The 22899-nt window shown below is 41.4% G+C and overlaps 2 protein-coding genes across 2 annotated transcripts in view; both read left to right on the plus strand.

Moving 5' to 3' along the window:
- The window catches only part of cax1 (cation/H+ exchanger protein 1), a 1125587-nt gene that overhangs the window by 140135 nt on the left and 962553 nt on the right, over positions 1–22899 (plus strand). The window lies entirely within an intron of this gene.
- Positions 1–22899, plus strand: part of camk1da (calcium/calmodulin-dependent protein kinase 1Da) — a 117464-nt gene that overhangs the window by 63513 nt on the left and 31052 nt on the right. Inside the window, exon 3 of the mRNA XM_017698887.2 lies at positions 7328–7402. Coding sequence (XP_017554376.1) covers positions 7328–7402 — 75 coding nt within the window. The remainder of the gene's footprint in view (positions 1–7327; positions 7403–22899) is intronic.

The raw sequence follows: 22899 nt of genomic DNA on the forward strand, positions 1-22899 counted from the left end.
CAACACGCAATGTTTAATTTATGTATTTATGGACGGTCTCCAGGGTATTCCGTCTCTCCAGTGGATATGAAAGTGAACTTCTGTTCCTGTCTGCCTGGAATACATATGATGTGCTTGGGGGGAACCAGGAGGGTGGGAGAGGTGGGGTGTTTGATGAGCCTTCGTGGAGGGGGAAAAAACAGACATGGCTTCGTGTTGTGTTTGATGTGGAGTCACTGTTGTCACGGCGATCGTGCCCTGGAGACTGATGCTCTGCTTTGTCCTTCACTCACTGTCTCCCGCTCCTCATATCATAGCAACCAGATGGATGATGGACAGCTTGATGGACATCTCCCAGGCGACGCCATAGGCCTGTAATTAGATGGAGGGGGTGCACATGAGTGGCAGGCAGTATTGACGTGCATTTGTGTGTTTGTGTATGTTTGCACCTGTTATCTTAATGGAGCACTTTTGAGAGAAAGTTCTACTATATAAAGGAGATCAGAGTCACATCAGTATCGGTAGATCATTATTTACAATAATCATCCACATCGGACTGATGATTAGATTTGACTAGTGTTTCACAGATACAGTTTATTGTACTCTAGAAAGTCAGAATGTTTAGGTGATGTTGGGTTACTGTGCTAAAATGTCTGCATTTTTCCATTTTACATACATATAAGCGTTACATTTATCTGTATTGCTAAGTGAGGCGTATTTAGTCTGTTTCATCATTTTATAAAGGCAGTGACCATCCATTCATATTTTAAAAATCAAATTTACATTTATGGCATTTGGCTGACGCTCTTATCCAGAGCGACTTACAATTTGATCATTTTACACAAGTAGGCGAAGGTGGTGTTAGGAGTCTTGCCCAAGGACCCTTATTTGTGTAGTATAGGGTGCTTGCCCTGGTGGGGGACTGAACCCCAGTCTACAGCGTAGAAGGCAAAGGTGTTACCCACTACACTAACCAACCACCTATTGATACTGTTGATACAGTATCATTGATACAACCACAAATTGATACTGGCTGCGCTACAGCAGGTTCCATTGTGTACAGCTGTTCAAAGCTGTGATTGCTAGTGGTGTTATAATGGGCCACAGATAATTTGTAATATGTTCAAATTCACAGTTCATATGTGAACCGGGAACAACTGCCAAAAGAAAAAGAAAACACAAAGTGAATTGTGGAAATTTCGATTGTTCGAATTTTCGAAAATCAAAACGAATATAACAACAAAACCATTGCAAATGATAGGAATGAATCCAATTAATCCAAATAACCCATTTTAAAACAGAGACAGCACAAAACTAGAACTGCCCTTTCCTTTCCTTCAATACATTTTTGTTCATTATCGTTATTATTAGACTTGCGGTTATAGTGTTAAATCATTGTGTGTGTTTGTGTGTGTGTGTGTGTGTGAAATCAAGCATAGACTGAAATGACAATAACAGCGGTCCAGTCTCACACAGGAGGGCTATCTCAGCTATTAATGTGAGCTAAAACAGTCTCTCCCAAACCATTTGTTAAAGCTTTAGTAGTGATATCGTTGTTTTGTTAGTGTCAAAATGAAATGTGTGTGTGCGCAGGTGTGTATGATATGATGTATGTATGGGTGTGTGTCATTTCAGTTTGAACATTTAAAGATTGTGAAATCATTACTAATCGTAGCAACTAACTTGTATTATTGCTGATACATTAATCAAAAGGAAATTCGATGTGTAATACCTGTAAACTATATAAACAAGTAAAATTGTACATATTTATGTGTGAATATGCTACATATAAAGTAACAGGCTATGTTCACATTACAAGCCTCGTTGCTCAAATCCATTTTTTTTTTGCTCAAATCCGATCTCTCTGACACGATGGTTCACGCTCGTTTAGGTCAGTGACTCAAATCTGTCATTAATGTGAACAAACTGGCGTCCTGAAATGACCGACATGCACACATCCTAATCAGTGATGTCACGTGAATGAATGACGTGCATCATCAGCACTAACAAGCAGAACGAGCTTTGCTGAGAAGATCATTAACTCTGATCAGCTCTCAGCTTCATTATTAGAGCGAGATGAAAAAGGTGAAATGTGTTGCTTTCCCGTCGTTTACAGGCTTTAACTTCTGTTCGGCACTGTTGCCATGGTAACGCTGAATGATGATCACGTGCAGTGGAAAAAAAAGCACATGAATTCTGATCTGAGTGTCACATTAAGGTCACATGGACATGAATCGAATACACATACCACATATGAAAGTGTCTCAGGTCGGATTTGAAAAGATCAGATTTGTGTCCACACAGCCCTGAAAACATCAGATCTGAGTCACATTAGGGTAAAAAATCGGATTTGTACCACTTCAACCTGATAATGTGAACGTAGCCTATATGTACATACATAATTAATTTCAATAAATATTGTGTATACAGGATGTAGGAAAAGGAAGTGATCTGGATCATGATAGAAATGTCAATTCAACTCCAATATCCGCACACGGCATGGCAAACAGTTTATACTATTTCTAGGTATAGGACTCACACTTCTGATGACTAATTACACTCTGCTCTTGCCCAGAACCCGTACACCTGGCACCTGTCGTCAGATCCTCGTGTCTCAGCTCTTCTTTATTTTAGATAAGTCACCTCCAAAAACCCTCTTTTGACTAATTCATTTCTACGTGCAGCAACAGTGTTGTGCTTGTTCAGGTTAGAAAAGGCTGAAGAGCGTTTCAGAAGTTGACTTTGTACATGTTACACCATGACTCGTTTTTAAGTTGAGCATGAAACAAGGGTTTCTCTCCCTTTTCTTTCTTTTTCTTTTGGTCTCACCACCTCTCTTTTCTGTACTTTTCTCTCTGTAATTAAAGAAGATGCTTTCAGAAGTAATGGATGAGTCATGCCACAGTTTTCTGCCCACTAATTGTTAAGGGATGCAAGAGACACAGATAAAAAGAAAGGGGGAGCCCAGCTGAATGAGAGTGAAATATGCTTGTTGTAAGTCAGTTTAGGCCTAAACAGCCAGAGTTTGTGTGATCAGTTTTGAGCAATGCAAAAAAAAAAAGTCAGAGGGTGGGTGACCACCACTATCTATCGCTGTTGTCGGAAGAAAACCTCTATTTTTGTCATTTTTCAGTTTTTAACATGATTTTCATGAATAATGGACCAAATGACTTGGGGGGGGGGGGGGGGAGTCTGAAAAATTCCCTGCAAAAATTCTATTTTTTTAAGTCAAGCTAATTCCATGTTCCCATTTCTAATATTTTTTTTCTAAAATAATAGTTATATGAATTCAAATGAAGCAGAAATATTAAAGATTCTGGAGCCGGAACTTGTGCATGAGGTTGAGAGGTACCAACTAGATATAGTTGGGCTCACCTCCACCCACAGTGTCTGCTCTGGAACCAAACTCCTGGATAGGGGTTGGTCTCTCTCCTACTCAGGGGTTGCACAGGGTGAGAGGCGCCGGGTGGGTGTGAGGATGCTCACAAGTCCCCAGCTGGTGACCAGGCAGTTGGAGTTTGTCCTGGTGGACGAGAGGGTCTCCTCAATGAGAATTAAAATCGCAGAGAGGAAAACTTTGACTGTTGTCTGTGCTTATGCACCAAACAACAGGTCAGAGTATTCGGCCTTCTTGGAGCGAGTGGGCGGGGTTCTTGAAAGGGTCTGGCCTACAGACTCCATAGTCCTACTGGGAGACTTCAATGCTCACGTTGGCAATGACTGGGAGACCTGGAGAGGCGTGATTGGGAAGAATGGCCTGCCCGATCTAAACCCGAATGGTGAATTGTTATTGGACTTCTGTGCCAGGCATGGATTGTCCATAACACCAAGTTCAAACACAAGGATGTTCATAAGTGTACATGGTACCAGAGCTCCTTGGGTCAAAGGTCAATGATCGACTTTGTTGTCGTTTCATCTCACTTGGGACCATATGTTCTGGACACTAGGGTGAAGAGAGGTGCTGAGCTGTCAACTGATCACCATCTGGTGGTGAGTTGGATCAGATGGCAGGGAAGACTGAAGGTCAGATCCGGTAGGCCCAAGCGAATAGCGAGGGTGTGCTGGGAACGACTGTGGGAGGCCCCTGTTCGGAATGATTTCAACTCCCACCTCCAGGAGAGCTTTTCTCCTGTCCCGGAGGAGGTAGGAGACATGGAGTCTGAATGGACCCTGTTCAAAACCTCCATTGTGGAAGCTGCCAGGCGTAGCTGTGGCCAAAAGCTTGTGGGTGCCTGTCGGGGTGGTAACCCAAGAAAATCCTGGTGGACACCGGTGGTGATGGAGGCCGTCAAGCTGAAGAAAGAGGCCTTTAGGGACTGGTTGGCCCGAAGGACTCCCAATTCAGCAGATAGGTACCGACAGGCTAAAAAGGTGGCAGCTGCAACGGTGGCAGAAGCAAAATCCAGGGCATGGGAGGATATTCATGGACAGAGTGTCAGGGCGTAGCCGGGGTCAGGAGGGCATTATGTGTGGAGGCCGGAGGGTGGCGTCTCTGCTATTTGCAGATGATGTTGTTCTTTTGGCGGAATCACATGGATGCCTCCAGCACTCGCTGGAGCGGTTTGCAGCTGAGTCTGAAGCGGTTTGTAATGCGGATCAGCACCTCCAAGTCTGAGTCCATGGTCTTGGCCCGGAAAAGGATGGCATGCCCACTCCAGGTAAGGGGAAAGGACCTGCCCCAGGTGGAGGAGTTTAAGTATCTTGGGGTCTTGTTCACGAGTGACGGGAAGAGGGATCATGAGATCGGCCGTAGGCTGGGACAGGCGGCAGCAGTAATGCGGTCACTGTACCAGACTGTAGTGGTGAAGAGGGAGTTGAGCCAAAAGGTGAAGCTCTCTGTTTACCGGTCGATCTACATCTCGAACCTCACCTATGGTCATGAGCTGTGGGTAATGACCGAAAGAACGAGATCGCGAATACAAGCGGCGGAAATGAGCTTTCTTCGTCGGGTGGTGGGCTACACGCTATGCGATAGAGTGAGGAGCTCGGTCATCCGGGAGGAGCTCAGAGTAGAGCCGCTACTCCTCCGCATTGAGAGGAGCCAGCTGAGGTGGTTCGTGCATCTGATCCGGATGCCCCTTGGACGCCTCCCGGTGGGGGTGTTCCAGGCACGGCCTACCGGGACAAGACCCCAGGGTCGTCCTAGGACCCGCTGGAGGGATTATGTCTCCACGTTGGCCTGGGAGCGGCTTGGGGTCCCCGGGAATAAGCTGGAGGAAGTTGTGGGGGACAGGGTCATCTGGGATTCTCTGCTGTCCCAACTGCTACCGTGACCCTGTCTGGACTAGCGGTCAACGATGATTATGATGATGACTATTTCTAGGTCAGTATTCAAATTTAAGTAAATTTTTGAATATACCATGCTCAGGCCCTTTCTTTTTCCCCAATTTTTCTCTCCAGTTAAGTCATGCCCAATTCCACCCAGTAGTTAGGACTCCCCCAATCACACGATACTACCTCTGAGACCTGTGATGCTACCGTATCTTTTCGAACTGCTGCTCACACATCGTCATTGGACAGCCGAACGCGCTTGGAGGAAAGCGCCAACTGCTAGATCTGTTGCGTCAGCCAACAGATGCCTGCGCTGACTAGCATCGCGATGAGGGGAGAAGGGAGGCCATCCTAACCCCCCACCCCACCCTCCCACCCCCCTCCACTTTTATGAACATTATGGTTTGAAACTTTGGTAGTGTTTAAATATTTCACCAAACTCTTAAGCTAAGATTGATGAAAAAGCTTTGTGTCTGCCGTTACAGAAACTGTGCAGCCTTCTCGAATAGTGAAAATATGGGTGTGGAATATGAACTTGCATGTCACCATCATGCAAGACTGTAGCAAAATGCCCATTAACCTCACAGCCCTCAGATTATTCTAAAAATGTGGCTGCTTGCTTTTTACGGGCTTCCACTGTGCCGGGCACCGCAGGCCTCCAGCTGCTGTTCAATAAGTCCATTGAGGTAAAGAGAGTTAATAGCTGGTTGGAGGAAAATACGATATCTCCCACTCTCTGCGCTCCACCTGTTGATGTACTGCCTGGTTCCATTATCTGCGTGAGCGTACGCCTGTCCCCTCTCTCCTGCGTCACTGGCCAACCTGTTATTCCATGCTGGTTGGACACTGATCAGAAATCACTTGAAATGCAGAGCTTATGTGTACACACACACATCCTCCATGAAACCGTTACCATGACGAGCGGCGAGAGAGGTGTTAACTGCAGCCAGAGAGAGAGAGAGAGAGAGAGTTGATGTAAATCTGGAAAAGCCATATTTTTTAGAATAATCTGAGGGCTGTGAGGCTAATGGGCATTTTGCTGCAGTCTTGCATGGTGGGTCTGGAATATGAACTTGCATGTCATCATGTTTTACATATCAAAACCTTGTGTACTTACCAGACTTTTTCTTTAGTCCGCTTCGTTTTGACATCTGTGAATACTCCACCTGTCCTCAGGTCTGCAACAGGACAACTGTGGTCCCACGAAAGCCACGGGACTCTATTCTAAACACTCTGGATGAGCATCAAAGTGGCATATATGCAGAACTTTGAATATCTGTTTAACACTCCATTGGCTTTAGTGAAGTATAGTACTATATCTTGGCATTAGGCTAATTTTAGGCACAAATCAACAGCACAAATGAGACCAACACAAGCTTGTTTCCTACCAGAAGCTACATGTATGGCAGACAGATGCGATAAATGAGTGAAAATTGCCATGGGACTTTTTTTTACACGCTTCTACAGGCATGCAGCTCACAGCAAACAGCAAAAAAGAAAAGGACTATTCACTTTTATTCTGATGTATCTCCCACCCCTCCCTATGTGGTACATATTACCCCTGTGTGAACAGCATCGCTTGTGGTAGTTAGTCATAAAAGCTGTAGACCTCAATCAGATGACTTGGCTCATTGAATTCCTGAACTGTTGCATTAATATGAATATACGATGCGTTCATGCTCTCTTTAGGCTGGAAAGGTTCTGTCAAATATCATTTTTTCTCATCTTTTCTCTCCTGTTTCTGTCAAAATATTGCTTCAAAATGTGCTCCACTATTCCTGGATTGCTCTTGTATGCATGTGCTCTACATCTAAATGAATAATTTGTCTATAGCTGCTGTGTTACAGGCCTGAGCAGAGAGATGGAAGACATTGCTGTCTGAATATATTTATTCTTATAGAGAATTGTACCTTTTCTAAGAGTTATTCTCAACATGCTTATGTCTGTGACCAATTTTTCCCTTTTCTGAAATTTCTGAAATGTCCCAGTATTATAGTCATTTACATTAAAATGCAGATCCTTGACACCACCTGGAAATGCGTGTACACTAAATTTTCTTTTTCTGTTTTTTTGGCAGAATCAAGCATGAGAATATCGTGGCCCTGGAAGATATCTATGAAAGCTCTGATCATCTTTACCTAATAATGCAACTGTGAGTATGCAAGAACATATTACTGCATTTGTGCATGTCATAACTTTTGTTGCTGGTAGTTTTTCACTATTATTGTCACTCCAGAACCACACAGTTGGTTCCTCAGCGTGTGTGTGCGTGTGCATGATCCAGAAGGACAGGTGGAGCTCCCACACTCAAACAGGCCATTAGATTAATTAGACCTTATTAACGAATAAGAATCATCAGCAATGATCTGATGTTCTGCTAACATTGAGGGTGTAATGAAAGGCTAATGTTTCATAATGAGAGCAATCACAATCTTATTTCAGCGAGTGTATTCACAAGAGAGTGGCCTCATTTCAGAAGTGAAAATGCATCTGTAACTTGAAATATCAGGCTGTACTTGCTTTTCTCTCTGAAAAAATTACTTATCAGTCCATGAGAATCTTACATTAGCAATGTGTAGGGTTGGGCAGTATAATGGTAATAGGCAGAGGTCAAGTCATGAATTTGATGACTTTAGACTCGACTCGAAAAAATTGATGCTTTGAGACTTTGGACTCAAAGCGTCAACAGCACCAATGCACCCTCACTCAGCACTTAAACTCCAGTCTTGCAGGAGAAACTCACCAGGCGGACTGACCGTTTTCCTCATCTGTCTGGTTGACCGATTTTAACAGCTTCTGCAGGTAAAACAAGCGCAACATTCACCACAAGGCTGAAGCTGAATTTTTATTCGCCAGCTTGAAGATTAGGACTATTGACTTGGGACTCGAGACTGGCCTGTACTGACTCTGGACTTAATTGAGACTCGACTATCTTGACTTCGGACTTGACTCAGGACTTGAGTCTGAAGACTTGAGACTTGTTACTTGCAACTTAATGACTTGTTCCCACCTTTGGTAATAAGGTACACCACTAGCCTCAGTTAGCTAGAACCAATTTTGTGCTATGGTGTGTGGCACATTGGGCCTACTAAATAAGCTGTTGTTAGATGAGCCTTTCTCTCTTTTCCGGGGTTGACATTTCCAGTTTGGGAAGTTCATTTCCGCTTTTGAGTTTTCATTCATTTCCGTCTGATGATGAGCTTAGAGAGAAATGTTTAATCGCAGTAAAAAGGAGCGAGGAGCCGACATTGAAAGTAATTCGAAACAGCACGTATGTGTGCAGCGCTCATTTCAACCCATCGGACAGCCACGTTAAACCGAAGGGAAAAACTTGGCTGAAAAGGGGGGCAGCACCATGTCGCTTCAGTTAGAGTCAGCGAACAAGGGAAGGCCTGCCTCGGAGACTCTAGATACTAATGAGGAGGAGGAGAGGTGGAACAGGACATGTCGGGATAGACGAGGAAGCCAAGAAGGGTAACGCACATATACAGTGTATATATGAGGCAACCATTACTTACATTGTGTGTGAAATGCTGTTATTAAAATATACCCCTAAAATTTCAAAAACAACCACTGTAGTCTCCCATTTTAATTTCTACACTTCTGTTTATTTTTGTTTAGCTTTGTACTACATTTGAACAGTCATATGTGTTGAGTTTTCATGTTCTCCCCATGTTTGCATGGGTTTTTGTTATGGACTGAAATCATGGGTAGTGTACAAGACCCTCAAGACTGGCTTCAAAGAACTTCTGTGACCAGGTGATAGCAGGTGGTTACTGGAAACATCTGTGGCTATATGTGACACCTACAGTATAAACCTAACAGTGAATTAGTTTATAAAACAGTAAATCCTACATTTCTGGCATTTTGGCTGGCATTTTAAAACATTCGGTTATGAAAAGGTACAAATACAAACTTTTCACCAGGAAAAACTGATTTAAGGTTCACATTCGGACCTTAAAACCACTGTTGAACCCAGTGTGGTGATGACGATTAACATGTGATGTATTGTGCAGCCTTAATTACCTGCACACAGTAGCATTCAGTGACTTCTTTTACTACATATGTAAAGAGTTCTAGAAACAGAATACTTCCCTGTGAGTGGTTCCCCTGCGGTCTCTTATTGGTGTATCTCCCCTCAGTACACACACACACACACACACACACACACACACACACACACACACAGACTCAGTCATGGGTGAGTTTGACCTTTACTTAGGTGTATTAGGCTTTTTTCTCCTCGTGGTCTCATGATGAGTTGTATGCTGTTGTAGGCAGGGAGACAGGGCTTAGTTCCATTAACCATAAGGTCAAACACAGGCCTTCATTGGACAGAGGGCTAGAAAACAAACGGATTAATCTCTCTGGATAAGGGAAACGTCCTTGTGCTGGTGACAGACGACTGACAATTCATCATAGAGTGTATGTGACACAGGGCTTATTGCTGTATGTATTTAGGGCCTCCATTTAAGCAGGGGGCTAGTATGTTGTTTGTTTGTTTGTTTTTATGTAGGTTAGTGGCTAATTAGCAGGGTTGGACAGAATGTTTAGAAAAATAGATCGAATAGAAGAATACTGAATTTTGTTGCTGTAGGAAAAAAACATTAAAAAACATCTCCAAAAACATTATTGTCTTATAATGGATGTTAAAATAAAAAGGTAATTTAGACTTTATCTATCGTTCCATTTATCAGGGAATATTTATACAACGTAAACAGCAGCTGGTGTTTTCAAATTATGTAAAATACCAAAAAAATAAATAAATAAAAAATGAAAATGACAGGATTTTTTTCTCAACAGGATTTACATCCTGGCTGGTACTGGTTTTTCTTCTATTACTGAAAAAATCATTTCTAATTTTAATTAAATTCCAGTTGCTCTCATTGCCTCCTAATCTTCCCCCATTTTGATGACTTGAACTCTCAGGTGGACCTGTTTTGAAGTATCTGTTAAAAATTTCTTATCATCAGAAACTGAAACAGCTTGGAGTTTTCCAGTGGCTAATGTTAGTAATGTTTGCAAGGGGAATGTTCGCTTATTCTGACGGATCAATTATAGGGTGAACTGTTCGTCCTTAAGGAGGAGTTTGTCAGAACATCAGCCTGAAGTAAGAGCCGCTGTCTACTGACCGGCATGGTTCCTTTTCTTTTCTAATGCTACGTGAGACTTTCACATGATGTGACTGTTTTTGGATTTTTGGATGTCACTTTGAAAATTTCAACAAAAAATCAGCAATGGAAACATTTGTTGATACACTTTAATTTTAGCACTATCAAGTCAAGTCAGGTCAGCTTTATTGTCAGTACTACAATATGTACATACAGTTTACTGAAATTGCATTACTCTCAGACCCCATGGTGTAGTGATAACGTTAAATAGATGGCAAACAGGAAAAGTATGAATTAGATAATTAGATTAAGTAGACACAAAAAATACTAGACACTAATCGTAAAAATAACAATTAATTGCAGAAAAATAGAATAATAAAAAATAAGATAAATATAAGAGGTGCTGAAATGAACATTAAAGTGACATAAGGCACAAACAGTTTAAGGTCTGTGGGTATAAATGGTGCAAATATAAACAGCAGTGCAGTTAGCGTGAGCTTATGGAGCAGTTGAAGTGATGGGTGCATAAGAGTCCCTGAGAGTGTCAGAGTTCAGTACTGGGGAGTGGGGGGTCAGGAACCTGTGTTCCTTATCGATTAGGGATGCATCACTGTCATGTTTTCAGACTGAGTATGGGTACATGTTTTTTGGTACCCATCGAGTCCAATACCATGCTGAGTATCCTAAAACGAAGTAGTTGTTAGTGTAAACGAGTGCAGTGTACACTAAAAATTAAATCATTAAAATCTAGCTGATTTAAATGAAGTGCCTTAGCTATGCTGTATTAGTTACCTTGGATCGATTAGCACTGCAGCAGAGAGAAGCAAGCAGAAAAGCGTTTCTGCATAGCTGCAAGTAAAGCACAAATAGTTTTTGTCTTTGCCTCTCTCAACAATAGTCTTTGTAGCAGAGTGACAGCAGAAATCGCATCCGATGAGCTTAAATGTGGAGTTTTATGTCTCATTGGGAGTATTTTGTTTGGCTGTTTGAGCTCTAGCTGAATGTCCTCTAAACCCAAACATACTGTGAGATTTTAGAAATGTTGTTCTTTGGTGTCTCACCCTGTACGTTTGAATAGACCATCTTGTACCAGCAAAGCCTGAGATTTATATGTGAAACACAGGCCCTGCAGACAGATCTGTTTACAGACGATTTCAGATTAAGCTGTTTCGTTCAAATTAACACGCTGCTCACTGAAATGTGCTAACTGTGCACTGAAGCTAAAGCCAGGTGGAGATGTACACGGTAGGACAGTAAAGTCTGTCTATAGCATGTTTTACAAAAAAAAAATATCATATTAACGTTTATATCTGGTATATAAATGGGGTAAAGTTGGCATAGACGATGGTAGCAAATGTGGGGTTTTTTTTTATTGGTAAAACAGTTGTGATTGTGATGTTTACATGCACTAAATAGTCTGATTATAACTGGATTTCTGCAGTTATCAGATTATTCAAATGGTCATGTAACAGCATACTCCGATGTCTTAGAATCTGATTAAATACAATGAGGACTGTATCGGATAGACGGAGCTGGATTTTAGCTCAGTAATCAGATTTCTCAGTGCATGTAAACGCTTATTCATATTGTTTCCAGATTTCTCAGTCTGCGTATGTGCGAAAACAGACTGCAGTACCGGAAATAAGCAAGTAGCATTGCTGCGAGACGCAGCAAAACGCTTTTGGAGTGAAACTGAAACCGAATACAGGCTTGATAAAATGAATGATTTCAGTATTTATCGTCTAGATCATGTTTGTTCATAGTTTCAAGTAAAGTAGCTTGATGTTTTAATCTGGTTACTGTCTGACTCCCTGGGGTTTCACATTATCTGATTACCCAAGTGCATATAAACACATAGATTGGATAACTGACAAAATCTGATTTTCTTCAGTTATTGGATTATTTAGTGCACTTAAACACGTTCTGTGTGTGTGTGTGTGTGTGTGTGTGTGTGTGTGTGTGTGTGTGTGTGTGTTTTTAATGGGCTAAAATCACAGTGTATTCCTGGTGAGAATTTGCAAAGGCTTTATGTCTGCCAGTCACTGGAGTCAGTAACACTTCTGTGTGAGCAGAGCCTCCTTCACTGCGTTTATTGATTAGCGCAGCAGCTGCGCTCGGCTTACGTCACAGCGGGTATTGGACTGTTGATATCAGTGCATGTTTATGAGTATGAGTTAAATGAGTGTGGTGTCAGACCAGTACCCAGTACTGGTATCGGTATCGCTGCATCCCTATTATTGACCATGTAAAACCGTTGTTTCCGCTGTAATTACCTTAACATTAGTTAAACTCTCCTAATCAAGATAAATGAAGTATTTATTCTTTTTTCATTCTTGCATACAAAATAATGACTGGGGTGAGGTGGAGAGCTCCCAGATGAGATGTGTTGGATGTTACGAAACGTCCCTGTGTGAGAGAGGAAGAAAGGGTAATAGAGCCGAGTGAGAAAAGTAAAGAAATCCAGTAGTTGAATAGACTACTGTACTATCAGCAGCTCATCTAAGGTTGCAAACACAAAGAGCTGTGATTGTCACCGCAGGCATGTGTGTGCATGCGCTTGTGGTAGCAGTTATGCGTGATTGTGGTCTTGTTCTGTAAACAGCGCAGGGTGCTTTCAGCAGCAAGTACTGTGCACTGAGGCACAATTTGCAGTGGTGCAACACTACAGAGAAGAATTCACTGGCTGTGCAAGTGCATATTTAGCTTCATTTGCAGATACAGTTACAAAGCTCTCTATACAGTTCTATGAAAAATGCAATTATTCAGTAAGTACTTCTTTTTAAAAGGGGATTTCACAATTTTTTTTACATTTTCTGCGTTAGATTATTGAGATACAGTCAGAAAAGTGAGTGAGTCACAACAGTTCACAGTGGTGGTGATGGGAACCAGACATCTGAAGAGTTTCATGCCTCTAAAAGCTCACTCACAGAAAGTTATATGAAATGATTATTAATACAATGAATGAAAATGCATATGTGATGCCCGAGACATTGTTTTATTATACTTTTGCGAAGCTTTTTTTTTAAAGCTAATTAACGAGAGAGGTATATGCGAGGCAAAATAGACCCCATAGAATTTGTATCACTATTTGATCATTATCAACATAACATATAAAACTCAGAAGGCACATATAGGTTCATGTAAATAAAAGACATTGTGACTCCTGGTTCCTATTGGTTCCTACATCCTTTAAGTACATAAATGGATGGACTGCATTTTAGTAATCTTGATTCAGAGTATATTTTTGAACATTATCACATGAAAAATTAGGTCACTAGGTCACAGATTCTGTACTGGAATTGAATTAAATATTATGAGATTTGATTTTGATATATTTATATTTTAAGACCGTAGATTTGTACTAGCTTTAGTGAGACCATTTCTGCCCCACTCCCCATATTTCTTTAGTTTGGGGATTCGTATTCTTAACAATAAATTAAGATTTTGCCTTGTTTTTATGGAGATGTGTTAACTCTAATGTTATTGCATTGACCCTGACAAGGACATACAGTGTCCAAGAGTATAGGTGGAGAACAGACACTGAATTTCTCATTAGTTGCAGTAAAATATTTGCATTTAAAGTGCTGCAAATTTCTTGCTTAAATGCTTAAAAAACTAAATAACTAATTACTAGGTCATGAATTCTGTACCGGAATTGAATGAAACTGTAACACCGGGGAGCGATGAGGAAGTGGGCGCATGTGCTGAGATAAGCGAGACATTATTAGGGACAAATCCATTTTTAGGGTCAAGACAGTCCAGGGTCAGAGAACCAACATGGATAGAACGAGGGATAGACATAATCAAAAGAAACACAGACTAAACACAATAACAGAGACTATGAAATATAACGGAGACCAGAAGAACAGGGCTGAAATACAAGGAAACCTCGAGGGATAACAATACACAGGTGAGAACAATCAAGGGTGGAGTCAAGAAACAAGGGGGCAGGACAGGGAAGAATCAAAACAAAGAAAGCACATGGACAAGACCAAAACAAAACAAAAGCACATGGACGACTGGGAGGGGCCAATCATGACAGAAATATTATCGGATTTGATTTTGAATATTTATCTTGCAAGAAGGTTGATTAGATTAGCTTTATTGAGACCATTTATGCCCCACACCCCATTTTCCTCAATTAGCTTATTAGGTATTTATATACATAAAAAGATTTTTATGGAAATTAGTTAACTCTAGCGTTTGTTAGTGTTGTTAGCCTTGCATCTCCCACTGTAAATCAGAGGAGCAGATGTCAAACGTGTCTTGGCTAATCAACTGCACCTGGGGTAAGTGATCAATCATGTTGATTAGATTTTTTACCGTAGTTTTACTTTAAGTCTGAGAGGATGCACTCGTTTGAACAACAATGTACCATAGCATGGTAATGTTTGGAGGCTTCCACAGTGTCACTGCCGTTTTCTGCCTGAATCTGTGACACTCCTTGAAGCACGTGTGTGATCTTTGCTGCTCCTCATCAACCCTGATCTGGCTTCTTCCTTCCTTTTTGTGCAGAACGGATTATATTTGGTGTGGTTTCATTTTGGGAGGTTTCCTGGGAAGAAATGAGATTGTGATGCTTCTCTTGTCTCACTGCATCAGAATCAGCAGTTCTGTAAATGGTTCCTCATCAGCCACATTTACATGCAGCCTCATCATCCGTTAATAATCCGTATAATAGTTGAATTGAAATAGAAAACGCCTGTGTAAATACCTCATTTGGAATAGTCTAGTCCGATTGAGGCCATTTGGAATCAAATTTCCATCGGATTGAGCAAGGTGGTTAAATCTGCGAAATAATCGGTTAAACAGAAGAATAATATCCGTGTAAACACCTGTAACTCATTAAATTCCCGATCTGAAAGTTTAAATACATTTTGTGCTTGTTCATCGCATCATAGGGAAAGTTTATAATGTTGAGCATGGCGGAAGCAGAAACTGGTCTGCAGAGGAGATGAAGTTTATGCTCTGATCTTTAAAATATGGCTGTGGGACGGACGTCCAGCTTATCTGTCTCAGAACACGACGTCTTCCTCTCAGCCTTTAATAAGGACATGTGAAGGACGTTTTCCTGAGTCTGACATCATTTTGAAGTAATTAAAAGCACAAGCACTGCTCACTGCTGCTCATCTCACTCTGAATGGACTCACAATCGTTGTCATGGTAACGTCTACCCTACGTGATTCTCTACGCATGTGTGTAATTTTGGATCTGATTACTTGTAGTGAGCATGTAAGTGGAGATTCTCCACCAGATTGTTGAGTAGAGTGAGCATGAATACCTCAGTCTTAATCTATAATGGGAATGCATTTAATCATATTAGCAAAATTCTTTGCATGTAAACACAGCCATTGGTTGCTCTGCTGATCTCTCAGCTCCAGCCCTTCCACGCAGACCTGCTTGGCTGTTTTTGTCGTATGTTCAACTCATTTGTTTGGCCTCTTATGTTGTGCCTCTAGTTTCTTCTTCAGCTTTTTATTTCTGTGCATCATTCATTTTCTTCTCCTCTCCCTGGTCACGCTTTATGTCTCTGGGGTTGTTTTGTCTCCGGTGTTGCTGGACTTGGATCCACTGTCTGTTGCTTCCACAGTAGGTTTTTCTGTTTTTACCACCACATCCTTTTATAGCTGGGCCCTTTGCTTTAATAGCCTTTGATGAGGAACTGGAAGATGTTGTGGTTGAGAGCGTTTGTTTCGTTTTGGGTCTTTTGTTGGGTACAGTTATGTAGATGCAGTGTTCTCAGGTTTGCTGAGTTGCTCTTTTTCAAATTGCTTGAGTCATTCTGCTGCAGACTGTACGGAGTAGGAGTTGTGGCCCTTTTCCCAGCATGCCAACACCATCGTGATGCTATCTGGGGTTATGTTCTTTTTTTGCTGGTGAGCTGTGCTAGCTTGTCAGACTCATCCTTCATTCGCACACTGTGGAAACCAGGTGTATATATAGGATAGGAAACCTTTCTATCTTGAATCCAGCAGTTTCACATGCCCTATATAGTTGGTCCCGAGGGCTGTTTGCTCAAATTATGGAACCCGAAATGTTATTGAATTTACCCTGACAAGGACGTACAGTGTCTGAGAGTGTAGCTGGAGAATAGAACCTAAATTAGTCTCATTAGATACTGTATCCTTAGCTTTTCCTCATAGTTGGCCATCCTGAGTAAAAGTAGCATGCTGTTAGGCCAGGCATAGGTTAACAAGAGTTCTTTAGTAAAGAAAATAGTTCTGCTTAGAACCATGAGCACTCCAAGAACCTTTTGCATAAATAAAGAGTTCATTGCATCATAAAAGGGTTCTTCAGATCCACAGAGAATGTGCTGTACGTGTTTCTATGTTTAATTTTTTCGAAAAGGGGTCCATACAGCACCCAGAAGGGTTCTTCTATTGTTACGTTGTCAAGCTTGTGATGATAGAAGAACCCTTTTGGGTGCTATATAGACCCCCTTTCCAAATGGTTCTATAAAGATCAATCTGTAGCACATTTTTAGCAATCTGGAGAACCCTTTCATGATGCAAAGAACAATGTAATCTTGCAAAATATTCTTTGAGTGCTCATGGTTCTATATACAACGATTTTCTTCGCTAAAGAACCCTTAAGAGTGTTCTTTAGGCTACTTCATGAAATATATAGCATAACAATGTTTGTATGAGTGAAATGCCTTTAGCACAGCGTCAAACTGATGAATGGACTGTTTGGAGAAAAACTGATGGAATCATGAAATCATTAGGAATTAGAATTAGAGTGTAATTGCTGTGCCATTTAAGGTGGAAAGAGAATTTTGAATAAGAGGGAAACTTAGCTTCATTAAATTTCTGATGTTATTTGTCTGATATGTGCATTCCAGACATTCCTGCCTTCAACCGTGAGACACTACTGTCGCAGCCATCATTATCAGCTGATCCACGGCTTCTTTGTGCACAAGACCCTGAGACTGTGGCCTTATCTGATGTAGCTGACGAAATACATGGTTCTGAAAGAATTTCAACCAATATATCAGATGGACTGATATATCACCTGCTACTGTTTAATACATTTGTACATATAAAAATGTTGAAATACGATTTTAGAGATTTTCCCAAAATTCAAAATAGGATACAGTGAACTAAACGTATATTGTAATGATGCAATGTAGACATGAGCTCAAACGTCTTCTAACCAGTTGTAGATATGAACTCATCAAAGCTGCTTTGATTGAGAGCGATCCAAATTAGAAGGAATTCTCTACGTGGGCTGTTGATGCTAGTGGACACGACCTCGAGGCACTTCCTCTTGGACAGTCTCTGAGCAAAAGCTCCAGGCCACTGAAAATGAGATCAGGTTTTCTGGCTTGATGCGGTAAAATGATATGCACTGATGCTTTCCTGTGTAAAAGGGCAAAGAATGTGCTGATTGTAGTTCAAGTTCCAGAGAAGAAAGAGAAAATCTAAGTGATTGAGATCTTGGCCTTCTGCTTGATGGTGGTGTTTTGAGAAAGTGGGATGAAAAGTGAGTGGCTGAGTGAAGAAGGATGAAAGAGAGAGAAAGAATGAGAGAGCATGCGATGGTCAGTTGGCTGCTATGTGCTTATGCAGGAGAATTACATAACCTTGGTGATGGGTGGCAGATTGTCCCTGTCATTACTGCACTCTAATCATTAATGTGTGTGTGTGTGTGTGTGTGTGTGTGTGTGTGTGTGTGTGTGTGTGTGTGTGTGTGTGTGTGTGTGTGTGTGTGTGTGTGCACTTGTGCATGTGTGTATGAGCTTTTACATACTTCTCAGGCCAGCAAGGACATGTCAACCCTTAAAGGAGCACTCCAGCACTTTTCAACCTAATTTCTATCTGCTGTATGTGTAGGGCATGGTTACTCTAGAAGATAACATATGAACTTTAATGGCAAAGAATTGAGGCGGTATATGAAATGCAAACAAAAACAAAAAAGTAGTGATTTGTAAATCCACCTTATTTAAATGAAAGGAGTGCCGAGGCAATATACATAATTTGCAAAAGTATTCGGTCGTCTGCCTTCACACGCATATGAAATTGAGTGGCATCCCATTCTTAATCCATAGGGTTTAATATGATGTCGGCCCACCGTTTGCAGCTAGAACAGCTTAAACTCTTCTGGGAAGGCTTTCCACAAGGTTTAGGAGTGTATTTATGGGAATTTCTGACCGTTCTTCCAGAAGCGCATTTGTGAGGTCAAACACTAATGTTGGACAAGAAGGCCTGGCTCGCAGTCTCCGCTCTAATTCATCCCAAAGTTGTTGTGTTGGGTTGAGTGTTCTGTCTGTCAAGTTCTTCTACACCATTTTCTGCACCAAGGTCTTTATAGACCTTGCTTTGTGTACTGGTGCTCAGTCATGTTGGAACAGGAAGAGGCCATCTCTAAATTGTTCCCACCAAGTTGGGAGCATGAAATTGTACAAAATCTCTTATTCTGCTGAAGCATCAAGAGTTCCTTTCACTGGAACTAAGGGGCCGAGCCTAACTCCTGAAAAACACCCCCACACCGTAATCCCCCCTCCACCAAACTTTACACTTGGCATAATGCAGTCAGACAAGTACCGTTCTCCTGGCAATCGCCAAACCCAGACTCGTCCATCGGATTGCCAGGCGGAGAAGCGTGATTGGTCATGATTGAGAACACGTCTCCACTGCTCTAGAGTCCAGTGGTGGCGCTTTACACCACTGCATTCGACGCTTTGCATTGCACTTGGAGATGTAAGGCTTGGATGCAGCTGCTCACCTTTGGAAACCCATTCCATGAAGCTCTCTACGCTGTTCATGAGCTGATCTGAAGGCCACATGAATTTTGGAGGTCTGTAGCGAGTGACTCTGCAGAAAATTGGTGACCTCTGCGCACCACACGCCTCAGCATCTGCTGACCCCGCTCTGTCATTTTATGTGGCCGACCACTTCGGGGCTGAGTTGCTCTTATTCTCAATCACTTCCACTTTGTTATAATGGGTCAGCCGTGGGCTGGAGGTTAGAGATCCAGCCTCGTGACCGGAAGGTCGCCGGTTCGATCCTCAGAGCCAACGGCACATGACTGCGGTGTCCTTGAGCAAGACACCTAACCCCCAACTGCTCCCCAGGCGCTGCAGATTGGGCTGCCCACCACTTCGGGCAAGTGTGCTCACTGCCCCCTAGTGTGTGCTCACTAGTGTGTATGTGGTTTCACTTCACGGATGGGTTAAATGCGGAGGTGAAATTTCCCCACTGTGGGACTAATAAGGGTCACTTAATCTTAATCTTAATCCCACTGACAGTTGACTGTGGAATATTTATTGGCGAGGAAATTTCATGACTGGACTTGTTGCACAGGTGGCGTCCGATCACGGCACCACGCTGGAATTCATTGAGCTCCTGAGAGCGACCCATTCTTTCACTAATGTCTGTAGAAGCAGTCTGCAGGCCTAGGGGCTCGGCTTTATACACCCGTGGTCATGGAGGTGATTGGAACACCTGAATTTAATAATTTGGATGGGTGAGTGAATACTGTTGGAAATATAGTGTATTTCATTAGGCCTGTGATATCACGTGCATTGTTTCATAATCCAGTCACAGCCCCAGCTATCATCAAAGATACTATTAATACCATTTTAATAGTTGTTGTCTTCAGGCCCCAAACGATTATTAAGTGTTATTGAAAAGAAAAGTGATGTAAAATAGCTGTCAACATGTTCCTGTGCCAACTTTTTGGAATCTGTTGCAGGCATCATATTTGGAATGAGCATATATTGACCAAAAAAAAAATCATCTTATGTTTTTAGACTGTTTTCAAAGTAATGATGCTCGAACAAAGTTACTAATCGCTGCTTTCTCTCCCTTTTTTATTTTTTTTGTTGATTTGTGAAAATAAAGTAGTACATATTCTGCAGGGAACAAACAAATATATTTGTGCAGAGAATTTCACAATTTTTTCACAATTTTGTGCACAATTTTAACATATTGGATACAAATACAACAAAATGTAAAACAGTAAATTATAATAAATATAAGCACTGCATTAAAAGGTGCAGAAATGTGGGTGACACTTTATTTTGAGTGGACCTTTTTAGATGAATCAAACACTCAACAGACTCAGTAACATGTCAAAAACATGAAGTTGAGGGTTAGGTGTTGTGTAAGGTTGATACGGTTAGGTTTGACTTAATAGAGGCAACATACTAACAGTACACCTACTTAGTGTAAGTAATGTATTAACAGGACAGCTACAAGATATTTTCTTCAGTGTATTCAGATGCTGCACTACTGCTACTTCACTGATATGTTGTTGATGTGTTACTGACAATCTGTTAAGAGTTTATTAATCATCTCCAAAGGGCCACTTCAAAAGTGTGTTCTTTGGGGACGTATTAAATATTTTAACCATAATTTGACCAGGGTGCCCAAATTTTTGCACACAACTACAAGTATCTTTTGAGTCATCGAGTTTTCTGTTCTTTGAAAAAAGATAGAAAAATAATTGTGGAAATTAACCGTACTGACCGCATGATATGGCAGATGGAGATAATGTTGAGAATGCTGCAGTGTTCCTTTAACATATCCGAGTGTCGCTCAGGCTCTGCTGTTAGTCACATGTATATTATAGCCTACTTATAATAACAGTGTAGTTGCACTTGCTCTGTCACCAGGGTATTTAAAAGTATATGATAGAATAGCAAGTCGGCAGTTTCTGGGTGATGTACACAAACTAAAATTAAACATTGGTGCTAAGGTGCTGTCAGTAGTTGGCAAGTGTTTTAGCTGAGACAGCTGTTTTATGTTGCAGTGTATGAGGCAGGCACTTCGGCTGAGAGCGTGAGGAGAAGAGGGAGCCAGTGGTGGAGATAAAACCCAATTCATTTCCTGTCCACTCCCCCCCGCTGCCCCCCACCCCCTCGGAAACCTCATTAGAGTTTGAATTCTGGGGTGTTCATTTGATAGCTGGCTGTGAGCCGGCTCATCTTTTCCCTGTTAATGGTCTTGCCTGTGAGTGTGTCGGTGTGTGCGCATGTGCATGTTTGACAAAGAGAGAGAAAGTTTACTGAGAGGGATGGGGTCTGTCCTCAGTGGGCGAGCTGGAGGTCTGACCCACCCCCTCAGGCTCCTACTGTGCCATCTGTATAAGGGACAAGATTTAGTTCAGGCACACGGAGACACACTCCCACTCTAGTGATGCACAGTGTGTACTGTATCAGGGGTTGCAATCCAAATATTAAGAAGGGCCATTTTGTTCTTTCCACAAAAATCCAAACCACCTGGTGTCTCAGTACATGCTAATGTAGTAGTATAGGCTGAAAAATATAGTATAAACCAAAACGCAGACGTACTATGCTCTGCTTTAAGCTTTAGCTCAGCTGGAGCCACTTTTCCCACATCTCCAGCAGTAAACTTTTTCTCAAAAGTAGGCTGGAGTCAGCTTCTCTCATGCGCCGCTTCTTGTTTGAATGATTCTGTTCCACCTTAAATGGTGCCTAAGTCGCCAGACTCTAACTGCGCTACTGTTTAAGGTGTAACGGGAAAATTTGAACGAGAGACTAACTTCAGCTTCATGACTTTTTAGCGTTTGACAGTTTCTCATTCCAGATTAAACATATCAGGAAACCAGCTGGGGTGATTATAAATTGCTAAATTTCCTTCGGGATCAATAAAGTATCTATCTATCCATCCATCCGGCTGTCTGTTCATCTATCTACCTACCTACCCACCTATCTATCTATCTATCTATCTATCTATCTATCTATCTATCTATCTATCTATCTATCTATCTATCTATCCATCCATCCGGCTGTCTGTTCATCTATCTATCCATCCGGCTGTCTGTTCATCTATCTATCTATCTATCTATCTATCTATCTAGCTATCTAGCTAGCTAGCTATCTATCTATCTATCTATCTATCTATCTATCTATCTATCTATCTATCTATCTATCCATCCGGCTGTCTGTTCATCTATCTATCTATCTATCTATCTATCTATCTATCTATCTATCTATCTATCTATCTATCTATCTATCTATCCATCCGGCTGTCTGTTCATCTATCTATCTATCTATCTATCTATCTATCTATCTATCTATCTATCTATCTATCTATCTATCTATCTATCTATCTATCCATCCAGCTGTCTGTTCATCTATCTATCTATCTATCTATCTATCTATCTATCTATCTATCTATCTATCTATCTATCTATCTATCTATCTATCCATCCGGCTGTCTGTTCATCTATCTATCTATCTATCTATCTATCTATCTATCTAGCTATCTAGCTATCTAGCTATCTAGCTATCTAAATGCAAATATGTCCATTTGTGTCTGAATTATTGATGTTCATCTTAAGTCTCTTTGCCTTTTCATTAGCTACTAGCTGGGCCAGATTGTTGTCTATGATGATAGCAATCTGAGCCCCAACCTTCAGCGTTAATGGTTGGTGAATTAGCAGTTATACATTAACTCCAGTGTTTAAGACCATATAGTTTAAAACTGTTAGAAAAATCAGCAGAGCTTTATTTTACTGGAAAGGATTATTTTATATTTACCTAAAATTCTGCTGTAGAGTCACAACAAGGCTG

Source organism: Pygocentrus nattereri, chromosome 1, assembly GCF_015220715.1.
Source record: "Pygocentrus nattereri isolate fPygNat1 chromosome 1, fPygNat1.pri, whole genome shotgun sequence".
NCBI classification, from domain to species: Eukaryota; Metazoa; Chordata; class Actinopteri; order Characiformes; family Serrasalmidae; genus Pygocentrus; species Pygocentrus nattereri.